This window comes from Phodopus roborovskii, unplaced genomic scaffold, assembly GCF_943737965.1.
Source record: "Phodopus roborovskii unplaced genomic scaffold, PHOROB, whole genome shotgun sequence".
Taxonomy (NCBI): domain Eukaryota; kingdom Metazoa; phylum Chordata; class Mammalia; order Rodentia; family Cricetidae; genus Phodopus; species Phodopus roborovskii.
Genome location: NW_026126622.1, coordinates 2,108,450 through 2,131,715, shown reverse-complemented (window position 1 = coordinate 2,131,715; position 23,266 = coordinate 2,108,450). Strand labels below are relative to the sequence as shown.

At 43.1% G+C, this 23,266-nt stretch overlaps 2 protein-coding genes across 2 annotated transcripts in view; both read left to right on the top strand.

The window, feature by feature from the left end:
• Entrep2 (endosomal transmembrane epsin interactor 2) overlaps nucleotides 1–23,266 on the top strand; it is a 388,380-nt gene that overhangs the window by 268,913 nt on the left and 96,201 nt on the right. The gene's annotated exons all lie outside the window — the stretch shown is intronic.
• On the top strand, nucleotides 14,931–16,416 carry Nsmce3 (NSE3 homolog, SMC5-SMC6 complex component). The gene has a single exon (XM_051206448.1). It carries the CDS (start codon nucleotides 14,942–14,944, stop codon nucleotides 15,881–15,883), a length of 942 nt encoding a protein of 313 aa, XP_051062405.1. The 5' UTR covers nucleotides 14,931–14,941; the 3' UTR covers nucleotides 15,884–16,416.

Genomic DNA, 23,266 nt, shown 5'->3' with positions numbered 1-23,266 from the left:
GCTCCACCGTAGCCATCTGTTCTAGAACTTGACTACCTCGTTCCTCCAAACCGCTGTATTTCTGAGGTTGCAGTAGTTTGCTCTCTCTGATCCCCAGTCTGGTTTGGGCTTAGCTCAGGCTCTGATGGTTATAATTCACTTAAGGCCACATCCATTACAGGGAAGGGTTGGAGGCATGCAGGGATAGTTTTCCTCTCCGTGGTTTCATAGCAAATAAGCTGGCAAACCTCTCTCTCTTCTTCCCTTTCTCCCTTTCCCTTTATTCCTCTGCCCTCATCCTCTGACGGTGTATATGTCCACACACACCCACACTAGGATTTAAACTGAACAGCCACAGACATGCTGGGAAATCACTCTACCAAACTGTCTCTTTGGATATAGCTGGGGTGGGAAGGGGTAAGATAGTTTCTCTTGTGAATCATCCTCAGACCTCACTTACAATTTTCCTTTCAACGAGGACAGCTCGGCCTCTCCAGAATTGATACCTTTGTTTTCTTGCCCTTCCTTGCAAAGGCACTTGTCCCTGTCTGCTGCTTAGGAAACCCTTATGAAAGTGGAGATTTCTCGTCCTGCCTACCAGTTAATTAAATTGCTTGGCCAATGGCCAATTAATGACTAGCTCTCACAACTAAATTAACCCATTTTTACTAATATATGTATCATCACATGGCCATGGCTTACTGGTAATGTTTGGACATTTTACCCATTTGGTGGCTACATGATATCTCCCAGACTCTGTCTCTCAGTATCTGTGTTTGGATTTCTTGCCTAGCTATATTCTGCCCTGCCATAGGCCAAAACAGCCTATACAGAATGACATCCCACATCACCCTTGGATTGGCTGATTAGCTACACTCTGTCCTGGTATGGCTGCTGTCCATCCTGGGCTCTAGCACACACATGGTATCTCTCCAGGTCATGCAAACTACGACCTGCATTTGTCCCTGAATTTGGATCCCTGGGTTTAACTGTCAATGCTGAATATGTGCTTCTACCATAGACTATGAGGACAAATAGATGGCTACCCTCTGGACAAAGATGTACCTCTGGCACCATTAGTGACCTCTGGAGACTAGAGAATGTATCCTTGGCTGGCCAGAAACTTTGTATGTTTTCCTGTGGCCTTCACATTACAAATCAGGGGTCAGAAAACAAGGCCAAACTTGGAGTTTCTGATTGAGTCCAGGCATCAAAGACATTCAGACTCCTAAAAACTTTGAAACACTTGGGTTGCAACTTCCTGTCCTCTCCTAAGCAAGCCAAGACTAAGGTGTGTTATGAGTAGATTCTCAGAAGGCCAGGCTCTGCTGAGGTCACAGTAATGTCTATATGTCAGCCCACTAAGTGGGCACAGAACTGGTGACTCCAGATAAGGAGGACCTGGGTCTGAGGATAACCCCGAAGCTCCAGTGCATCATGGGGACTTTCCTTGGTGGCTGCTCTCAAGGGACCACTCCTGGGCCCTAGGCATCACTCACACTAAGATATGTCCACAAAACATGAAAATATGGAGTGATTTTGAAACAAAGTCTGCTTTCTAACCTACAGACATTGGCTACCTGGTAAAGCTGCAGAACTCTCCCCTTTGCCCAAGATCCTTGCAACAGTCAGATGTCCTTTTGCTATAGAGTGGAGGGCCGACTATCTTTGCTTGTGCACCAAGATTTCAACTTCAGCAACATTTCCTTCAACTGTGCACAGAGCTGAGACAGGTAGAACAGCTGGCACATGGGCATCGGCTGGGCCCCAGTGCCACTAGGTAGAGTGGTACATAGCCAGGTGCCCAGTCCTCCTGCTAATCTACCTAGTGTATTAATGCTGGTTAGAAAGCTTTAAGGCTGCTCTTGGAAGCAAGTGGAATGCAACATAACTCACAAAACTTCAACAAAGGAAGCTATGGCAGAACAAGTGCATAGAAAGAGAGGATGTTAGGGATGTAACTTCAGCCTCCCTAAGTCAAGGACTTGCATCCTTCCAGTCCTCTACTCTGCCACTTTTAATGTGTTTTTGATGTGTTGGCTTAGCTCTCCTTAGCCATAAGGTAATTGCTACTACTTAGGGAAATACATATAGATGAAAAATGGCCAGTATAAAAGGGCAGTTTTCTTTCTTCTTTGTCTATAAGCCTCCTTTTAAGAGCAAAGAAATACCTCTGAAATGCTACCCAAAATATCCCCCACAACCCATTGGCTTGAATAGAGTCACATGTCCATTCCTCAAATACTCATTTGGTATTTAACATCCATATAATGTGCTGCATAATTTGTTTATAAATTTAGAAATATCATCCTTGAGTAAGGCTCATCAAGTAAGAATGTGGATGACTGTTAATATTAAGTGGCTGGGGGTTGTGCTGAATTCTCTAAGTTGCATCTAATAATCACACTTAGACACGAAGGATTAGCATAACAGATGTATCCACATTAATTAATTACTATGTGAAATTTCCCAGTACACAGCTCTTAAATGTCCAGAATAATAACCACATTGAATTAGGTAATTTGCTTAGAGGAAAGATGAGTGAAAAGTGTAGACCACTTAGATAATTATAAATAATCTAGCCATTCGAGAAATTTCACCAGCATTCAGTTAGTGATTGGTTAGATCCAAGGAAACAGATAATTAGTTGATATTTGCTTATCTCCTACCACCTTATTCAAGCTTGTGGGATTAATAAGATCTTTTTTAAAAGGAAAGAAAATAAAAGAAATAAAAGTATCCATCCAAATTAGGGGATGGTGTTGCCAGCTCCAGGGGGCAGGAAAGCCCCAGGAAGTCTAGATGTGGATCTCTTTGTGCATTTAGGGTCATCCTTCCCAGGACAGTTCCCTGACTCATGAGAAAGGCTGCAGCCAGGCCAGCTGAGTCAGAGCCAAGAGGCAGGCTCCCTCTGCTTGCTTGCTTGCTTCCTTCCTAGAAGAAGGTGAGTCTCGCCTACAGAGCTCTCCACTCATATCCTAAGCAGAACTGCTCATATGTGTTTGTAGTTTTCCAGGTATTACAGGATCCCTCTTGTCTTTTCCATTTTCTGCCTCTTTCTTACCTAAACTTTCAACTTTCTTTGTACCTTATTTTGTCTTACTGAGATTAATTTTCTTTATTCCCAGGAATGTCTGACTTTCTCTTCTTTCCTCCCTCGCTCCCTCCTTTCCTTCCTCTCTTCCTTCCTTCCCTTTCTTTCTTCCTTCCTTTCCTCTCTCCCTTCCTTTCTTTCTCCCTCCCTCCCTCCCTCCCATTCTTCTCAAGGCTTTTGAGGGCTCCATATAGCAATCAAAACATCTGCAGGAATAGGGCCATCAGGGAAGGGAAAAATTCTTAAGAGGAGGTTGAAGGAGCAAACACAATCAAAGAACAATTTATGGGTGTAGGAAATGCTAAAAACAAAACATATTGTCTTTCATAGTTAATATACACAAATTAAAAGTAGAAACCATGCCATGCAAGCAGAGTAGCAACTGGGGAGAATTTAAAGTTTCATTTAACGGTGGATTTTCTAGCAGTTGCCCACTTGAAGTTTATAACTGATGAGTTGGCCGGCTTTGCTGATTTCTCAGTAAGGTTGCTAGCAGGCACATGATTTACACATTTGCAGGGAGTGGGCCTTTTAATTCTGTGGTATAAGTAACCCCATCCCCCAGGTCCCAGGATTTGCACTGTGAACTATTGAAAGACCCGCAGAGCGCGGACCTTCACGCTCCCACTCAGGAAAGGCCACCACCCCAAATCACTCATGAGAAGCAGTCTTGATGTAAAAGCATGAGGTCTTTTATATTCCAAGTGCACTGGGGTCCACAGCCATGTGCCATGCAGGGGCAGAGGACTAAGGACCATGAGGGCAGAAGTAAGATAGCTTTTATAGGATTACAACAAAGCCCACACATCTTAAACCAATCATCTCATAGCATCCAGAGCCTATGCGGTGCAGACCAATCAATTTAAACCATCCAAGCCCGTGCTTTATAGACCAATCAGTTTTCTATAGCCCTGGAAGTTTGCATTCGCGTGGGTTTCTAGGTGGGGCGACAAAGCTCATATACTCACAGGTTCTGTGAGTACAGGAAAGAATGTGGCCTTTCGCTTATTTACTGGCTGAGGGCAGGGTCTGGAATTTATGGTTTAAACTTCTAGCTTCATTGGAGAGTTAGGCTGTATTTTTTCATTCTTACACTATAAGTGCATCAAAATGAAAAAAAGTGAGTTTGGGCACCATTTTTCTGGTCTGAATTGTTTTCATACCAAGAAAAGCAGGCATTGAATTTCCCTAAGAACTTTACATTTTGTCCCTCTGAACATGAGACATAACAGAGGAGTCTGGGTTGCTCAAGTTCAAGGTTCAAGGCAAAGTGCTCCTGAAGTTTGTCCCCTCTGGCTTGCAGATAGTTTTGGGGAGACATTGTTATATTTATTTGTGTACACTAAGCAAAAGAGTAATCATAGTTGTCCAGTTATTACTTTGTAGGTAGTACATGTGAGCCTCCAATGCACAGCTAAATGGACAGCCTTTCTCATTTGAGGACTGCTGTGTTTTCCTTGCATTCAGAGCTTTATTGTTCCAAGAAGGCATGCTTAGCTAAGGATTGGCACTGAGATCCATTAGAGGAATGAAATTTAGTGAAAAGACCCTAACCCTAACCTTCAGTCCAAGGTTGCTTGGCTCTGTTGTCTTTGGGCCTGCAGAGAGACAGTAAATTTAGGGGGAGTCCACTGCAGATGAAACTGCTTTTCTCATGGTAATCAGGAAGCAGAAAAATGGAGTGGGGGATGGGGGTGGCCAAATTCCTAAAATTCCTTTCAAGAGCAGAACCCCCACCCTACCCTACCCCTGCAAGTCTAACTTCTTTCAACTATGCCCCCTTCATAAAGGCTCTACCACCTTTCACCAGACAACGATCTGGAAAACAAGTCTTTAGCACACAGACCTTTGGGGGACATTCAAGAGTGAACCAATCATAGATGGCATAAGGGTACATGAGACACATGAAGCTTTGGGCCAGATGAGAGCAGATGTGTATATAATTCTGCATGTGACTTGCTTAATCCACTCTACTTAAATAGATGTTTTGTTTTGCTTTGCTTTTTATTTTGACTAGAGGTTTCTTCGATGCAGTGTGTGGAATTCAAAAATGTACCTATGGAACAGGAGGAAAGAATTTAGTTTTAAATCATGAGTCATGAACATATCTTCCACAAGTGTTCACAGGCGTTAATTCACTTTAAAATTTTTAGATAATTCTTGATTGGGTTGTATTTACTGGGCTATTGAGGCAGGGGCTTGCTCACTGTGGATAGTCGGGGAAATTGTCTCCTAGTGAAGGCTACTCACATAAATTGCAGTGAGAACAGAGGCTGGAATTAAGAGGGAGGTGAAGGGTTAAAGGGGCAGAGACTGAAAGGCAGAGGCAGATGAATAAGAAGGTCCTTGGCTGGGTTAGAGGAAGCCCAGGGTCCAGTAATGGCAGGCTCTCACTAGCATCCCCTCTTTGGAGGAACCCATGCACAAGATTCTTCCTTTTAATGCAGCTAATTGTAACAGCTGCCTACACCTATGTCAGGGAAGAGGCTCCAGAGGGTCCTACAGATGATGAGTTAAATACAAGGAGATGGGAGCAGGGTGGAAGGGTGGGGGGAGAGGGAAAGGGAAAGAATGTGAATAAGAGAAAAGCACCTGAGACACCTGCTGGAAGGTCAGAGGTACCATCTTAGGTTCCTGAGCCAGGCACAAAGTGCCTCAGAATCCCCAAATCACTTATAAGCACATTTCCCAATGTAGGCTGATTTCTTTTTAATTCTGTTTATGCTTTTTTTTAAGGTATGAGTGCTCTGTCTTCCAGAATAGGGCATCAGATCCCATTATAGATGGTTGTGAGCCACCACATGGGTGCTGGGAATTAGACTAAGGTCCTTTGGAAGAGCAGCCCATGCTCCCATTTGCTGACCCTTCTCTTCAGCCTAATAGGCTGATTCTAATAGGGTGGGATTTTCCCCCCCAGGTAACAAGTGGTTTCTTAGTAGTGGGTAAACAATAGCTGGGAAGCACCAGCCCACATTGTGTCCATAACTGACTCTGTGATCTACCCTTGATTTTGTCCCTTTCTCAAGGACATACACTAAGCTGGGGCCCCTAAAGCCTGCTGGTGCACATGGCTTTTCTTCCAGAAGAAAGGTGGCAGCCAGAGCTCCCATTTCCATTTCCTCAAGGAATATCATCATCTTTACTGAAGTCTGATTCCTGAGTAGTTCTAAGAGCAAGCATCTCTCTGTTGTGGAAATCATCGTGTTATCACTTAAATAAAGATAGAGCCAAGATAGAAAACTCATTGTGTCTCAGAAGACACTTCCTGTAACTCACCCAAGAAACAAGGAATTAGGTGTTCATTTAAAAGCTGTTAACTGCTGGCCCTGGAGAGGAGCCTCCAGGGTTAAGAGCACTGGCTGTCTTGCCCAGGATTCAGGTTATGTTTCTAAAACCAACTTACAATTGCCTGTAACTCCAATTCCAGTGGACCCAATCCTCCACAGCGCGCGCGCGCGCGCGCACACACACACACACACACACACACACACACACACACACACACACGAGAGAGAGAGAGAGCTAATAGTTAAGTGTTAACTATTAGAATGACTTTTAATTTTTTTCCCAACACATGTGTATGATTTTTCATTTAGAATTCTCTCATAGCATAGGATACTTTAAAGTGGGACCATATCACCTGCCCAATCCCTCCTTTCTGCAGTTTGAGACTTTCTTCCTGGACCCATAGGAAGCTGGTGGCAAGAACTCTTGACAAAAATCACTTTCCTCTTTAAACCTATAATGGCTCCCTCTATTATGGTGGCTCTTTTCTTGTTCTCCTTCTCTACTCTTCCCCTGACTCAATCGTCCTGCTTTGTCATGCCCACCTCTCCCTTCCTCTTTTCTCTAACTCTATTTCTCCTCCCCCATGCTCCCTATTTGCTCAGGAGATCTTGCCCTTCCCCCTTCTCCAGGGGACCATTATGTCTCTCTTAGGGTCCTCCTTGTTTCCAAGCTTTTCTGGCAGTGTGGATTGTAGACTGGTGATCTTTTGTTCTATGTCTAATATCCATATATGAGTGAGTACATACCATGTTGGTCTTTTTGTGACTGAGTTATCTCACTCAGGATGGTTTCTTCTAGTTCCATCCATTTGCCTGCAAATTTCAAGATTCCATTGTGATTTTTGCTCTTTAATACTCCATTGTGTAAACGTACCACATTTTCTCCTTCCATTCTTCAGTTGAGGTGCATTTAGGTTGCTTCCAGGTTCTGGCTAGTACAAATAATGCTTCTATGAACATAGATGAGCCTTCATCTAATAGCTAATGGAAGCAGAAGCTAAACACTGAGCTCAACTCCTGGAATCCAGTTGCAGACAGGGAGGAGTGATGAGCAAAGGGGTCAAGACCAGGCTAGAGAAACCCACAGAATCAGCTGACTTGAACAAGGGGGAGCTCATGGACCCCAGACTGATAGCTGGGAAACCAGCATAAGACCGACCCAGATTCCCTGAATGTGGTGTTAGTTAGGAGGCCTGGGCAGTCTATGGGGCCTCTGGTAGTGGCTCAGTATTTATCCCTAGTATACAAATGGACTTTGGGAGCCCATTCAACATAGAGGGATACTCTCTCAGCCTAGACACATGGGGAGGGCCTGGACCCTGCTCCAAATGATATGTCAGACTTTGAAGACTCCCCATGGAAGGCCTCACCCTCCCTGAGGAGCAGAAAGGGGATGGGATGGGGGTAGGTGGGGGGGAACAGGGGAGGATGGGAGGGTTTGAGAACTGGGATTGATATCTAAAACAAGCTTGTTTCAAATTTAAATAAAAATTATATAAAAAATCACTTTTCAATGTGCCTATTTTAGATTTAATCTAAAATGTAAATAAGTATGCTCCCTGATTGTGACTGAAATCATTATTTCCACAGGAGACTCTCCTTTGTTGGATTTTGGTTGATTTTATAATTTAAATCTTTTTATTGCTGCTAGTGCAGAAAGTCTGGGCATGGGACTTGATCCACTTGATGGTTCCAGTTTATTATCCTATTTCATTTCACTAGACATTAGAGACTTTTGGTTTAGCTTTCAACTTATTTTTAATAGGGTTTATTGAGTTACCATTAATACACCATAAAATATAACCGCTGAAAGTACTATTTGGGTCCTTTAGCATATTTACAGTCATTGAACCATCTTCTAAATTTCTGATATTTCCATCACTCTGCATCTCATACCCAGGTAGCTGGGGTTGCAACCTGAACGAGGGCCAGCCTTTTCAGCCTTATCGTTTAGCAGATATGCTTTTGCTCTTGCATCTGAAAGGTCACTGCTCATGTTAAGGTCACATGGATTTGCTTCTGTGTTTCAGTCTGTAGTTCTGTAGTGCCAGCTGTCATTGACATGTGACCAACCTGTTTTGTGCATGATGTGAGTTCAAGGTAAAAATTCATTCTCTGCTATGTGCTGTCCAGTATGGCTAGTATCATTTGTTGTTAATCAATTGGATTCTTGTATTCTCTTCTGAAAATTGATCCTAGAGGTATGACTTTATTCCTGGACTCTTGATTCTGTTCTCTTGCTCTATCTGTGTATCGGTTGGCTATAGCTACTGAAACACCACACTGCAGACTGGTGGTTTACACCAGAAATCTTTCTCACAGATCCCGAGGCCACACATCCAAGGTGAAGGTTTGATCTCTCCTGGTCTTTTCACTTCTTAGCATGTGGAACGGCCTCTCTTCTCTATGACATTGTATGGTGTTTTCTTCTGTGCATGCACATCGCTGATCTCACTCCTTTAAAAAGGGCACCTCATCCTAAATGCCCCATTTTAGCTTAGTATATGTAAGTTAAATACAGTTATAGTCTAGTGTAGGATAGATGACAGAGTATTTTCTTTAAATTTAGCTAAATGTTAATGAACTAAATATTGTTAACTATAGTTCTTGCTTGATGCCTGTTTTGTCATATATAATTTTACTATGTTAAATTTAAAACCTTTCTTTTTATTTAGACAGAAAAGAGGAGATGATGAGGGATGTCCTTCTGTATGCTGTGAATATATGTTTCTTTTATTGGTTGATGAATAAAGCTGTTTCAGCCAATGGACAGGCAGGAAGTACTGGTGGGGCTACCAGACTAGGAGAAGGTGGGGAAACGGAACACAGAGAGGGGTCTCAAGAGAGACTCCATGTAGCTGCCAATGAAGAAAGAGGACCAGGCATCAACTGTAAGCCCTATAACATACCCAATACTCCTGGTCTCCCCTGACCTGGGAAAGTGGCTAGCCAGTTTCACAACCAGCACCCAAGCTCTTAGGAGGGAAGAGGTCTTTGTTTATCCCTGTCTCTGCAGGGATGGAGAGACACATGGCTTGGAGAACCCATGGCCCCTGATTATCTCATTCTAGTCCTTAAAGCCTGCCATTCAGCTTGGTGTTCAAAGGGAGGGAGCCAGAAGGTCTGCAGGACCAAAGACATGGGCTGTGTAAATTTACCATGTTCCAGGATCCTGGTTCCATCTGCCTCTGTGACTGTCTCCCTCAGGACCAGCAGTCATGCATACACAGCACCCTCCTGCATCCTTAAATATTGTTTATTATTTTTCATTGATGTCTGTTCCTGTTTGTGAGGAACAATACCTATGGAGTCTTTAATTTTTCTAACATTTTCTCCATTTCTTTCTGCTGACTTTTATTTTCTATCCTAAAGTGTATGGTATTTGTAAAAAGAATCTGCAATATTAGCCCTGTCTGTTGTCTTTGGTGCCCCACCCTTGTGAGTACAGTTCTCCTGCAGGCCAAAGTGTAGTTTAAAGAACAAGGCCCTGGTTCTCACATGCCAGGGCCAATGGAGAAATCCTTTGGGTTAAAACATGAATAATCTGGAGTAGCAGGTGAGTTAAAGCAGAGCCATGTGTCACAAAATATAACATTTCAGTCATCTGTGAACCTCAGATGCTATGGTGATCCTGTAAGATTACATTGCCTATGTTTACCTAATGACAAAAATCACCTAATGATATTCTGCCATTCCTGACATATGACAATATATCCTCCAAACTGAAACTCCAGGGATAAGTGGACAGAAAGCACATACATGTATTTGCATGCAACAGTGTGGCCCTTCATTGCTTGCCTCTCCCATCTGTATTTCTAACAGGTAAAATAATAAGCAAATTCCCCAGCCACATAGTGTTGCATCAGATTGTATTTAGTTATCTTTGACAGTATTAAAAGGACTTCAGGAGAGATGTCCACCATCTCCACCCTCCTTGCTCCTATGTACCAGGGTCTCTTCCCCCTGCAGTCTCTTTTCCCTGGATATTTGGTTGATCTGCAGACTTAACTAAAACTCATTCAGTTTCAGGTGCTGGAAAACAGCCCATAGCAGAGTAGGTAAAAGATACCCCAGTGTCCAGTTATCTGCAGGAGTCCAACCTTAGACCTAGGACATGGAGATTCAGAAGGCAGGATTTGAACTGTTTCCTCCATCTCTTCAGTTGAGTTTGCATTACTATGAGGGAGGCTTTTTGACAAACCACAGCTATAACTACTAAGTGTATGTTACCCTTCCACTTGTTAGTGCAGGAAAGTGGACCCGTGTGTAAGAGCCCCTTGAAAGTTGCTGGTTGGATGCCATAATCACATGGGCCAACAATGGAAGAAGTAGTAGTATCAAGGTCTCCTAGAGGTGGAAGAGGCAATTTCTAAAGGGAAAATAATTACAGTGGGAGGAAGAGGCCAAGCAAACAAATCAAGTCTTATTCCTATTTGAGACCTTGTATGATCATAACCCAATACCTTTAATGCTTTTCACCAAGGCCTTTGGTAAGTATTTCTTGAAAAGAGAGTTCAATCGGAGTCTCTGTGCCAAGTGGCTACAGTACTAGGAAGGCACTGTCTCGTCAGCCCACACCTTTCCCCAGCCAGTTCTGCTAGGCTTGATCAACTTTTACTAGAAACACAATGTTCTATGAGGTTCGTCATGTAGTCTGATCTGGAGGACCTTTGTTAGGGATGGGTAAACACAGGTTTAAGAGTAAACAGTGAGTAGACATGAAGAACATTACTGAATCCTTTAAATTGTTTCAGTTGCCATTGTTGTTACCTAGCACCAAAAGCAGTATTTGTGCCTCAACTCCTTCACACGCCTGCTGCACACTGTCCCATTTTCCTCCCTCAGAAAAAAGCAGGGGAGCTGCTCATGTGTGCTAGCTGCATGCTTTGATCATTCTCTTTCTTCCCCAAAGGTCCTCACCTGCTTTTAGCACCATGTTGCTCTCAGAGGTTTTAAAATCTTTTTCTGGTTGTGTGAGAAATAACAGTGAATGGAGAGGAGCCTCCAGTAGATAATAAAGATGATTAGAGCCTGTTGGCAGGCATTCACTGCCAAGGAGATGGAAGAAAGCATTTAATTACTTAGAGATGGTTAAAGTGCTCTGTGTTGCCTTGCTCGGTGCCTTTGAAATCTTAGCTAGTGTGGGGTTTGTCTCAAAGAGTTTTTATTTTTCCCCCTTTTGTTTGGGATCTGATGGTAAATGCAAAAGGCCATTACATTAACACAGGCATTTGAAAATTTCTTTTCTGTTTTAATCACTTATCTCTGTGACTTCATAGCTTCCACAGAAAGTTGCACTTGCCACATGTTAATCACATTGAATTTACTAAAAATTTGAACCACAAAATGGGCAGAGCATTGTGTCACTGCAGAGGCTTTGCTGAGGATATAATTTGTATTTATCTTCTAAACAAACAAACAAACAAAAATCAACCTTTTAATTTCTCAGAGTGTGCTGCCTTAATGGCACAGTGATGTCTATATATTTCTTTCTGACCTTTTCCTGATTTTTATATGTGTGCACGTTTATATAATGAGATGAACATCTTTCTAGTGTAGGTTAGCAAAATATGACACCCGGAATATGCCATTTTGGCATGAGGGTTACTTTGCGCTAAGACACTTGAAAAACAGCAGATGAAAGAAGAGCAGCCTCAGCTCCTCTCCTCCTGAAAACAGGAGATAAAAACTTCCAAGCTCAAAGTGCCTGTCCATGGAGAAAAGAAACATTACTGGGTCATGACCAAGAGGTCTCTGGGAAACCTTTAGCCTTCCTACAAAATTTAGTTACATTTCCACAATTCAAATACAGATCTCACTACTTCTTTGAAACATTGTTTCATTATATAAGGGCCAGTGTCCTGTAACACTTGGACTAAAGGTATATACTTTTGTCTAATTAATTGGTCTCATGGTGTGTGGGTATAGCTCACCAGTAGGAAATTTGCCTAATGTATGTGAAGCTCCAGATTTGACCCCTATTATTACAAAAATCAAATTAGATTAAAAATTTGTCTCATGAATTTAATTCCTAGGCCTGGCCAGGACCCCAAGAGAGTAAGTCTATAACTCTTTTACACAGGCACAACTTTGTATCATCCTCAAAATTCTCATTGGCATAACCCCTCTGAAAAGAAACAAATGGCAATCCAATACCCCCTGCCAGACCCTGTGCTAAGCACCTAGCAGACAAGTTTCAGTTAATTCCTTGAATCCAGGATTAATGGTATCACGTTATTGGTCTGGAAGCTGAAATTTGGAGTGTCAGTAGGTAGCCTTTTCAGATTTATGGTCTAGATTCCCCGATGCCAAAGCTTTACTTCTTCAGGGTCCCATGTCTGTGCTTCTCTGTGAATGACAGCAATTAACAGGCCTCACAGGCTAAGGAATCAGTATTTACCTTTGTAAAGGCATTAGCTGCTGTCATTTGCCATTATCAATATTGTTACTGTCATAGTTTCTTCTACCCAAGCCTCCACTGCCTACGATGTCTATATCAAGTGGAATGTGGGGTTTGGTTGACTTCTTCATTGTAAATTCTGGACTACATTTTAGTAGCATTGTTTTATGCCTGTATTTTCTCATTCCCGTTCTGGGAAAAGGTGTTTTAAGACTTAAAATTGGTATCTTTCTTCATGTGTTTTGAGTCATGATCACCTGTTGTCTGTGTGGGGGTTCTGCTGGAGCTCCTGGGTGCTTTGTGGAGAAATTAGCTCAGAAAATACTGAAAACCAGCCTGATTGCTGACAACAGTTCTCAGCTTATTTCCCATTTCTCTCTTATTTCCTGGCTGCTGAGATTGTTTGTCTCTAGGCACACTGATCCTTCCGGAAGGACCTTTTGCAGAATTTTACATTGCAGGAGGCTTCTATGAACTTAAATACAGACTTCAGTTTGCGGGAGAACTGAAGCTCACTGTAAGCAAAAGAGAATGCCGTGGTGCTATGCTTTATTTAGTTGGTCGTAATCTGTTTGTGTAGCTGTAAAATAATACTATAAGTGAATAATTTGGAAATTGTATTTCACTCATGGCTCTGGAGGTTGGGAGGTCTAAGCGCAGGTGCAACATCCGTTGAGAGTCACTATATCATGAGATGGTGAGAGAGACTACAATGGCAAAATAGACTCACTCTTAACCCATTACTGAGAATATAGTGTTTATTCACTCATGAAGTAACAGTGCTGCTTGCTGCATTGAACATTGCGTTTCCAACATGTGAGCTTTGAAGGACACATTCAAACTGTAGCAGCCTTTGTAATTTACACCAATACTTGAGGATGTCTTGTGCACCCTGTGTGGAACAGAGTCACTGCTCATAACTCACAAGGTTTCAGGATACTTGAATCACAACAGGGAGTGGGATTTTATATTTGCATTGCAGGTCCCATTACCAGACTGAATTTTCATATTGAATTATAAACAAAAATTTTATGCTGCTTACATTTAATGAAATTTTAATAAGGCCATGTTTTGATGTTATTATTCAAATAATGTGATCTGAATTGCTTTCCTCTGAATATATTTGCATTAAAGAGGAAATCAATTTGAGTTCATTCCTTGGACTGTTTACCTATTTTCTTTGTAGCTTTAAAAAGACAGAGGAAAACTCAGTTTCTTTGTCAGTAAATGGAGAAGAAACACATTTACTTAGATCTGTAGCATCAATGGCAACAGACTGCTGATGGTTTGAGTTAATGGAATGGCTCATTTTGTCTATTAGAGTTGCACAATTTAAACCATCTACAAACTGCACACATCGCAAATTGTAAAGGATGCTAGCTCTGCTCTTACTGAGATTTTTAAGCTTATATATTAAGGAAGAAAATTAAGAGATCCACATTATTGCTACTCCCAATTATTGGCAACCTAAATTAAATGGTATTCTCTGGAGAAAGCAAGTGTCTCCGGGGGTAGCATTCCTCTAACACCCCATTTCTGTTAACAATTGTGGGTGTGAGTTCAAGGCAGTTTTCTCAAACCCGTCTCCCAAAAGGTCAGCTCACATTACCAAGCTAAAACACGTTATTGGCGATGCTTATGTGGTTTCTCATACTCATCTATCTGAAGCTTAATGAAAAGAATTGAGTCTGGAAATAGTGGGAGAAATCTTGCTTTGGAGAATAATTACACACACACACACACACACACACACACACACACACACACACACACACAATTAACTGACTAGGAGGATATGACTGCCCAGAAAGGTACCTTTGGGTCTTTCATGCCCTCATTTGGTAACCAAATAAACGCTTTTACTTTACTTCCCAGGTCTTCACCACACCACACACACATTTATCCTTTATGTTCCACATACACATTTTCTAATTGAAAAACTCAGCATAAACCTGTGTGCCCTAGAATTCAGCCGTGCACTTGCCGAGGAGTTTGGTTCTTGTTTTCTATTTATATGATTCCATAAACACCATTCGGTACTCATTAAAACCTGGGCGGGAGCCCAGAAGAGGCAGCTACGGCCAAGGCCCTCCGCATGCGCAGTAGCCGTGCGGATGCCCCGCCCCCTTAGGCTGACTCCCAATTGTACCGCTCCGCCTCCGGACGCGGCGCGCAGGCGATATGACGTCACCCGAGCGCCGCTCTTCCTCCCGGAGTCTCGCGGGCGCGCTGGCTTCTGGCGGTTACTGCGAGGTGGACGCAGCCAGCTCTCCGCGGCCGGGTGACATGCTGCAGAAGCCGAGGGGCCGCGGCCGGCCCAGCACGCAGGCCGATAAGGAGCGGGAGTGGGGAGGCGCAGGCGAGGAGGCGCCCAGCACGTCCCGCGGCACGGGCGGCACGTCCCAGGGCTCCCGCGCCTCCCTGTCGGCCCCCGCCGTGGGGCCGCGCACCCAGAAGCAACTGGAACTGAAGGTGGCCGAGCTAGTGCAGTTCCTGCTGATCAAGGACCAGAAGAAGATCCCCATCAAGCGCACCGACATTCTGAAGCACGTGGTGGGTGACTACCGGGACGTGTACCCCAACCTGATGCGCCTGGCCGCCGAGCGTCTACAGTACGTGTTCGGGTACAAGCTAGTGGAGCTGGAGCCCAAGAGCCACACCTACATCCTTATCAACATGCTAGAGCCTGTGGAGGAGGACGCGGAAGTGAGGGGCGACCAAGGTACACCTACCACGGGCCTGCTCATGATAGTCCTGGGGCTCATCTTCATGAAAGGCAACACCATTACTGAGACCGAGGTCTGGGACTTCCTGCGGCGGCTTGGGGTATACCCCACCAAGAAGCATTTAATTTTTGGTGACCCAAAGAAACTCATTACTGAAGACTTTGTGCGGCAGCGCTACCTGGAGTACCGGAGGATACCCCACACCGATCCCGTGGACTATGAGTTACAGTGGGGCCCGCGAACCAACCTGGAAACCAGCAAGATGAAAGTTCTCAAGTTTGTGGCCAAAGTTCATAATCAGGACCCCAAAGACTGGCCCACACAATACTGCGAGGCCTTGGCGGATGAGGAGAGTAGGGCCAGACCTGCGGCTAGTGCTCCACCCACATCCTCTTGAACTCTTGAGGTGCAGTCAGAGGAACTCCCGAAATCCAGGATAAAAGGACAGGGAAAGGGGTTGGAGGAAGCTTGATACTGCTAGGTATCTTGTAGCATCAGGATGTTGTGCAGGGTTTTGATATTTTGTTATGGCTTGGGGCTTTAAGTTTTACATTGCTAAAGAGATGGAAGGGGGAAAAAACATTTTATTCAAAGAGTTTTCCATCTTTCTAAACATAACTGGAAAACCATAGTATGATGTTAAACATTTAGGAAAGAATATTTAGGTAAGTTGCTTTGCTCTCCTAGAAGATAATGAAGCAAGATAATTCATGGGGGAAAGAAAAGTCTATTTGAAAATACAAATACAGTTGTTTTAGCCTCATGTCAACACAACTTTAAAAATGCATAATCTGTATAGATATGAGCACTGTTTGGCTCCAAACAATATGATGTGTTTTTTTAACATTTTAATATTACTCTGTTACCCTATGAATGCCATTTAAGGTGGGTTTTTTTTTTCTATTTATAATAAATACTGTGCTTTTGAGTAAGTTCATTAGTTTTGTTGTTTTTCTGTTAGAAATTGTGGCTCTTAGGAAACACCTTATTCCAGACGTTTTTTACCATGATACTAAGGTCAATGGTTGCAGAAGTTCATGATTGTATATTGTGGCAAGTTGTAAAATCATTCATTGTAAGTCTCAGGTTTATAAAAACATTGTTATAGTGATTAACCAGGCCTGTTTAGGAATCATACTGCCAAAGTGCAGATCTTAGCTTGTGTACCTATGGAATGGACCAAATTCTGTATCAAGTGTGCCATTTTGAATAGGTATAATGGAACTTAATGTGAAATTGAGCAAAAGAGCTAGTGTGAATTTAGTCACACCTTATTTTTACTCTTGATTTTGAGCTACTTTTAGTTATGTCATGCTGGGTCTCTTCTAGAAGAGTGGCCATAAGTTCTGGGGCTCAGTTCTCCCTGTCTTCTTTAGCATATTTGAATAGTTTTTTGAAGAACTTGGTGTACATCTGGTGAGAGTAGTCCAATGTGAACAGGACAACCACAAGATCCCCAGGGCTTTGGGAAGTGTGGCACAGTACAGTGACATGATGGGTTTTGAGGTCCTTGGACTACTCAGTTTGAATTAAAGGTCAGTCTGGTTCTCTGGGGTTAAGTTTGGGGCTCTCAGTTTCACCTGGAGAAATCAACTTTATGTCGCTGTAGATGAGCCAGAAGAGATGAGTCTTCTTGGAGTCCTTAATAGTATCCAGCCAAATACTGGACACACAACTGTTCTGAGGAGAGCTACTCTAAGTTCTTCATCAGAAAGGGCACAGGGGAGGGCAGGTGACTTTCATCAGCCTTGAACTGGAGGTCAATTTGTGGTAGTTAGGGGTGTGGAGGAGTGAGAGAGCCTACTGACAATTGATTTGTGTTAATAGTGTCCTAGTTTTTTTTAACTAGAAGTCAATTTGTGGTAGTTAGGGTTGTGGGGGGAGTGTTAGGGCCTACTGATAGTTGATTTTGTGTTAATAATAGTGTCCTAGTTTGCTTTCTACTGCTGTGATGAATACCCTGACCTGCAAACAGCTTGGGGAGCTAAGTTAATTCATAGTTATATTTCATCACTGAGGGAGTCTGGGCATGGACCTGGAGGCTGGGAACAAAGCATAGGCCATGGAAGAATGGCTTGCTCAGCCTGCTTATACAGCTCTGAACCACCTGCCTGTAGATAGCATTGCCCACAGTGAGCAGGGCCCACCCACATCAATTAGCAATCACAGAAATGCCCCACAGGCCAGTCTGATAGCAGTGTTTTCCTAATTGAGGGTCTCTGTTCCCAGATGACCCTGGCTTATAGCAAAATGACAAAAACAGCTGGAGTAGATTTAGAGATTGTTAAACAAGGATTGGCTTACCCTTAAGGCCCTCTTTTCTTGGTATGCATTTTATGTCAGCATATGAATTACCTCTGCCCACTGGCTCCTGACCCAGTCAGCTTTCAGTTGTGCTGTGGTGCTTATGCTGTCATCTGTATCCATGTCTCAGATACAAATGCCATATGATAATGGTGTCCCAAGTTTCTGAGATCAGGCTCTCACATCATTTCTTTCTCACAGATTCCAGGGCTGCATATCATGCCCTTCAATGTTTCCTTATAACTTTACTTGTATGTGCATATGCAGGAATATGTGGTTTTTCCTTTTGTGGGCTTTCACAGTTTATCTAAGTGTCCTTTTATCACAGCTGTTTTCAACCAACTGTTTTTAGAGTTTGTCAGTGTAGATGCATAAACTGATTCATTCTTTTTGATTTACTTTCATGGAGGGAGAGTAATGCCCCCTAATGGCCAGACAGGCCCCTCCCAGCACTCTCCTTGGGCGGGCATGTGTGCCCTACCTCAGGAGTACAAGCCAGGAGCTGACAGTAATCAGTGATATTTGCCAAATGGCTCTTGAGCTCACATCAAGTTACACTTTCACAAGCATCTAGACAGTTTTTGTTTTGTTTTTGCCAGTCATCCCACATTCTGAAACCCTTCATAGCCCTGTAGTGGGCATGTCATTAATATTTAACTGTGTCATTCACTTACATGTTGCTTATAAGTGACATTAAGTACCTGCCCATCTTTTACTCTTCATTCTGAGCATCAGATTTTAAACATCAAACATTTTTACTGTTTATTGATTTGCAGGAACTTTTTATTTTGTTTGTTTTTCGAGACAGGGTTTCTCTGTGGCTTTGGAACCTGTCCTGGAACTCGCTCTTATAGAGCGGACTGGCCTCGAACTCACAGAGATCCGCCTGCCTCTGCCTCCCGAGTGCTGGGATTAAAGGAGTGTGCCATTACCACCCAGATGCAGGAACTCTTTATCTTCTGCACATCAGTTCACTGCTGAATCCAGTTGCAAACACCATCTGTGTTTTTGTCATACATGGCTTTAATGTGTCTCGATTGTTAGCATTGTAATCCCTGTATTTTGTACTACGCTTTGAAAAGTTTCCCTGATCTTAATTATTGAGAATTTCATACATGAGTAATATATTGACATCATTTCTACCCACTCCAATTCCTCCCACTTGCCATATAAAAGCAGCCAGTTGAGAACATTGGGCTGACTAATCGGATTAATCAATTAGGGGATTCATCCCAAAGAAAACTAATTCTCCCTCTCAGCCATCATTTAATATCCTTCAGTTCTCCATCTAGGAGTGAGGCCTTGTGAGACTTCCTCCATCTGCACTGCTGTGTGAACTGGCATTGTCATTTTGGGGGTCTTGTTTAGACAGTCTTATTGTTAAGATTTCATGGGTGTAGCCTCCCTGTCATACATAGAGGACACCATCACCCAGCAGGCATCCTGCTCCTCTGATTCTCACAATCTCTCTGCCCCCTTTTCCATGCTGTTCCCTGAGCCTTAGGTGTAGTGTTATGTTGCAGATGTGTCAGCAGGGGCTGAGACCCAAAGTTCAGCTGTTCTCTGCATCCTGACCAGCCATAGATTTCTGTAGTCTCCATTTGGTGCAGCAAGAAGTAGACTTGGATGAGGGGTGAGGGCTGTGCTTACCTGTGAGTTTAAGGGTAAGTGTTTAAAATGTAGTTAGGATTTGTAGTGATTTAAGAAAGTGGCAGGAGGAAGCCCTTGTCTAGGGTTCATGACCTCACCAGCCAGAGGTTGGTTGGCTTTACAACACCAAACATGAATTCCCTCTTATCTTATTGGGCCTTATGTTCAATTAGTCAAGTGTTAGTTATCCCCAAGATAGTAACTGCCACTATTGCGCCTTTGTGGATGTCTTGCTATGCTGGGCATGCATTAATATGGTTCATAAGCTTTACAGTTGAATAGGCTATTTATTGCTTTTCTCCCTTGGCAGTTTTCATAGTTTCTTTGGGTACTATGAAAGCTAGTCCCCAGGGAGAAGGCTTCTAGGTCAAATCTAGTTCAACCAAAGGCAATGACGATAGCATATTATTTGGGGAGTCTCTTTGACTCCCTTGACCAACAAACAATTCAAGGGGAGGTCTGACACTGAGAGTTTTGTTGTCCTTTGATCCTTAGTGGAATCTTTATCACTCCATGAGGCATAACTTTATTCAACACACATGCACATGGGTGTACACAGCCCCTCCCCCACGCATACATACAATGGCAAAAGCCTGTTCAGGCTGGTCTTTAAGCTCATAGTGCCTATGAAAAACAAAATCCAAGTATGTCTTTAAAACTTTTATTTGGGAAATTCCATACATAAAAAATTAGAAAAGCAATGTAATCATTTGGCTGCCTATGTAATTTTGTTTCTCGTCTCCATATAGCTTCTGTATATAGTTTAGATGCGTCTCTGAAGATAAGAATTCTCACAGTAGGACAAATGATCCTTGTGTTTCCTGAATGCCGGGATGCCTTTCCAGCATATTTATATTGCTTATCTGGACTTTGATACAATTCTGAAGCAGATGCCCCTTGGCCATGGTAGAGACCCACTGCCATTTGTCTTCTGTTGATTTCTAGCTTTGCTTCCCATTGACCAGAGTATGTATTTCATATAATTGCAGTCTTTCCATACTTGCTGAGGATTTTCAGTGTGTCTCCTCAGTACTTTTGTGTCTACAGTTTTCTTTGCTTGCCTTTGGTTTCATGATGACAACCTTGTGACAAGCAAGAAGTGCTCCCTCTCCTCCAAGTTTGGAGAATTCACTGGGAACCTAGGATTTTTTTTTCCCTTGGCTAGGATTTTGATTTCTGATTAATCTCCTGTGAATGTATCAGCAATTTATACATTTCCTTCCCATTCAAAGGTTTTCTTTTATGTAGTGTATTATGGGGGAGGGCACGTATGGGTAAAGGTTCACATGTGTATGTGTGGTGTATATGTGTGTATGTGGTGTGTGTGGTGTATGTATGAGTAAACGTTCACATGTGTATGTGTGGTATAGATGTGTGTATGTGTGGTGTGTGAAGCATATGTTTGTAGCTGCCTATTTTGGGTACATTATGCACTTTATATAGTCCTTGTAACAATTTTTGACGTGGTATCCATTTTGAAGATATTAGTGTAGCCTCACAACTTTTCCTCTAGTCACCTGGTGTGTTTTCTTGTGCTGTCCTTTTAAACGTTTTCTTGTCTTTTTATATAAAGCTATTCTTTGTAACCCATAGTTTAGACCTCTTTTTAAAAAGACACATGCTATACCATCTCTGATGGCAAATCAGGTATTTGAACTATCATGTTTAATTGGTCCTTTCTCCTCTCCTTCCTCTCCCCCTCCCTCCCCTCTTCCTAGTCCATGCATATCAAGTTGCAGTAGGACAAAGCACCTCCCCTTGTATTAGGGCTGTACAGGGCAACCCAGTATGAGGAGTAGGGTCCCAAAAGCTGGCAAAAGAGTCAGAGACAGCCCCTGCTCCCTCTGTTAGGAGTCCCACAAGAAGATCAAGATACACAACTGTGACATACATGGAGAGAGCCTAGGTCAGTCCTAGCAGGCTCCCTGGTTGTCTGTTCAGTCTCTGTGAGCCCCTGTGGCTTTGGTCAGTTGACCCTGTGGGTCTTCTTGTGGTGTCTTTGGCCCCTCTGGCTCCTAAAAACCTCCCTTCCCCTCTTCTGAAGGATTCCTTGAGTTCAGCCTAATATTGGCTGTGGGTCTGCATCTATTTTTATCAGTTGCTGGATAAAGCCTCTCTGATGATGATTGTGCTAGTCACCAATCTGTGAGTATAGCAGAATGTCAGTAGGCATCATTACATTGACATTTTATTGATTTTGCCAGTTGTATTTGGTTCTATCCTAGGTCTCTGAACCATCAAGTCTCTGGGTCCTGGCACTCCAGGTAGTGTCATTGATGCCCTCTCTCTCATGGCATGGGTCTGAGGGTGGACCAGTCATTGGTTGGACACTCCCACAATCTCTGTGCTACCCAAAGGCATATCCCAAAGGCAGAGCAGACTGTAGGTTAAAGGTTATGTGGCTGGTTTGGTGTTCTAACCCCTTACTGGAAGTCTTGCCTGGTCACAGGAGATGACCAGTTCAGACTATGTGTCTGCTATTGCTAGGAGTCTTAGCTGGGGTCATTATTGTAGATTCCTGGGAGTTTCCCTTGTACAAGTTTCTACGTCATTCTGAAATGCCCCCCCTCCTTCTGTTGTCTTAGGACTGTCCTCTTCCACCACCCCCCCACACACACCTGATCCCTCAGTTCTTTCAATAATTACTTTGTTTTGGTTGGATAGACTCTCCTAGTGTGTTATTTTATATGTATAAATTATTTCACTGTTTATTTTAAGCACCCTGTCTTCTTATTTATGTTTATTTGTGTGTGCCTATGGGTGATTTGACTGTTGCATGTCTGCACAGTGCCATGTGTGCATTGCCCACAGAGACCAGAAGAAGGTGCTGCTAGATTCCTTGAAATTGGAGTTAGAGATGGATATGAGACACCGTTGGTGCTGGGGATCAAACCCAGGTCCTCTGGAAGAGCAGCCAGTGCTCTTAACCTTTGAGCCATCACCAGACCCTGCCACATATTTTTAAATGATTTTTAGTGCTGACCATGAAAATTATAGTTGACACTTGTGTTGGTCATTTTTTAATTGCTATAAAAAGAAAAGTATCTGACACAGGACACTTCATTTGGTTTGTAATTTTGAAGGCATAAAAATCCAAGATTTTTATGGGTTCAGCCTCTGCTAAAAGCCTCATGATGAACAGAACATCCTAGGGGCACAAGCAAAAAGTATGATAATACACATTGGGGACCTTGGTGGATTCTATGGCAGGTGAGGTTGACCAAGATGGGGGACAAACATGCCAGGCAGATGGAGCTTAAGTGAGAAATTGTATTAGAAAGGGAGGGAGGAGGGAAGAGAAAAGAGGTAAAGATACACACACACACACACACACACACACACACAGAGAGAGAGAGAGAGAGAGAGAGAGAGAGAGAGAGAACAAATGAGAAAGGGAAAGAGCATAAGTGGGCGGAGGTCTTTGCTTTAAAGGGGTCCTTTGTACCTGCATGCTGACCAGGGTACTGCCTGAGTGCATTCTGCCAGGTGACAGGAGCAGGCCAGCATAAATGCCTGAATCCTTACAAAAAGGAAGCCTCACCTAGAGAGGCAGGGAGCAGAGGGAAGAGCGGGACCATTTCTCTCTTCTAGCACTTTCCAGGACTGACTCTGAGAATCAAGCTTGTACTCTCCAACCTTTGGGGCACAGCTCACATCCAAACCTCAGCCACATCTTAAGTTTGGGATCATTGGTTGGGATTGGTTCCAGGTTGGTATCAGCAGCAACTTTATTCTTCTTGATTCCACCCCCTTGTTATTATTACATCTTTTAATGTTGTGTAACTATTGGCTTGATTAATACATCTACCTTTTATACCATCCAAGA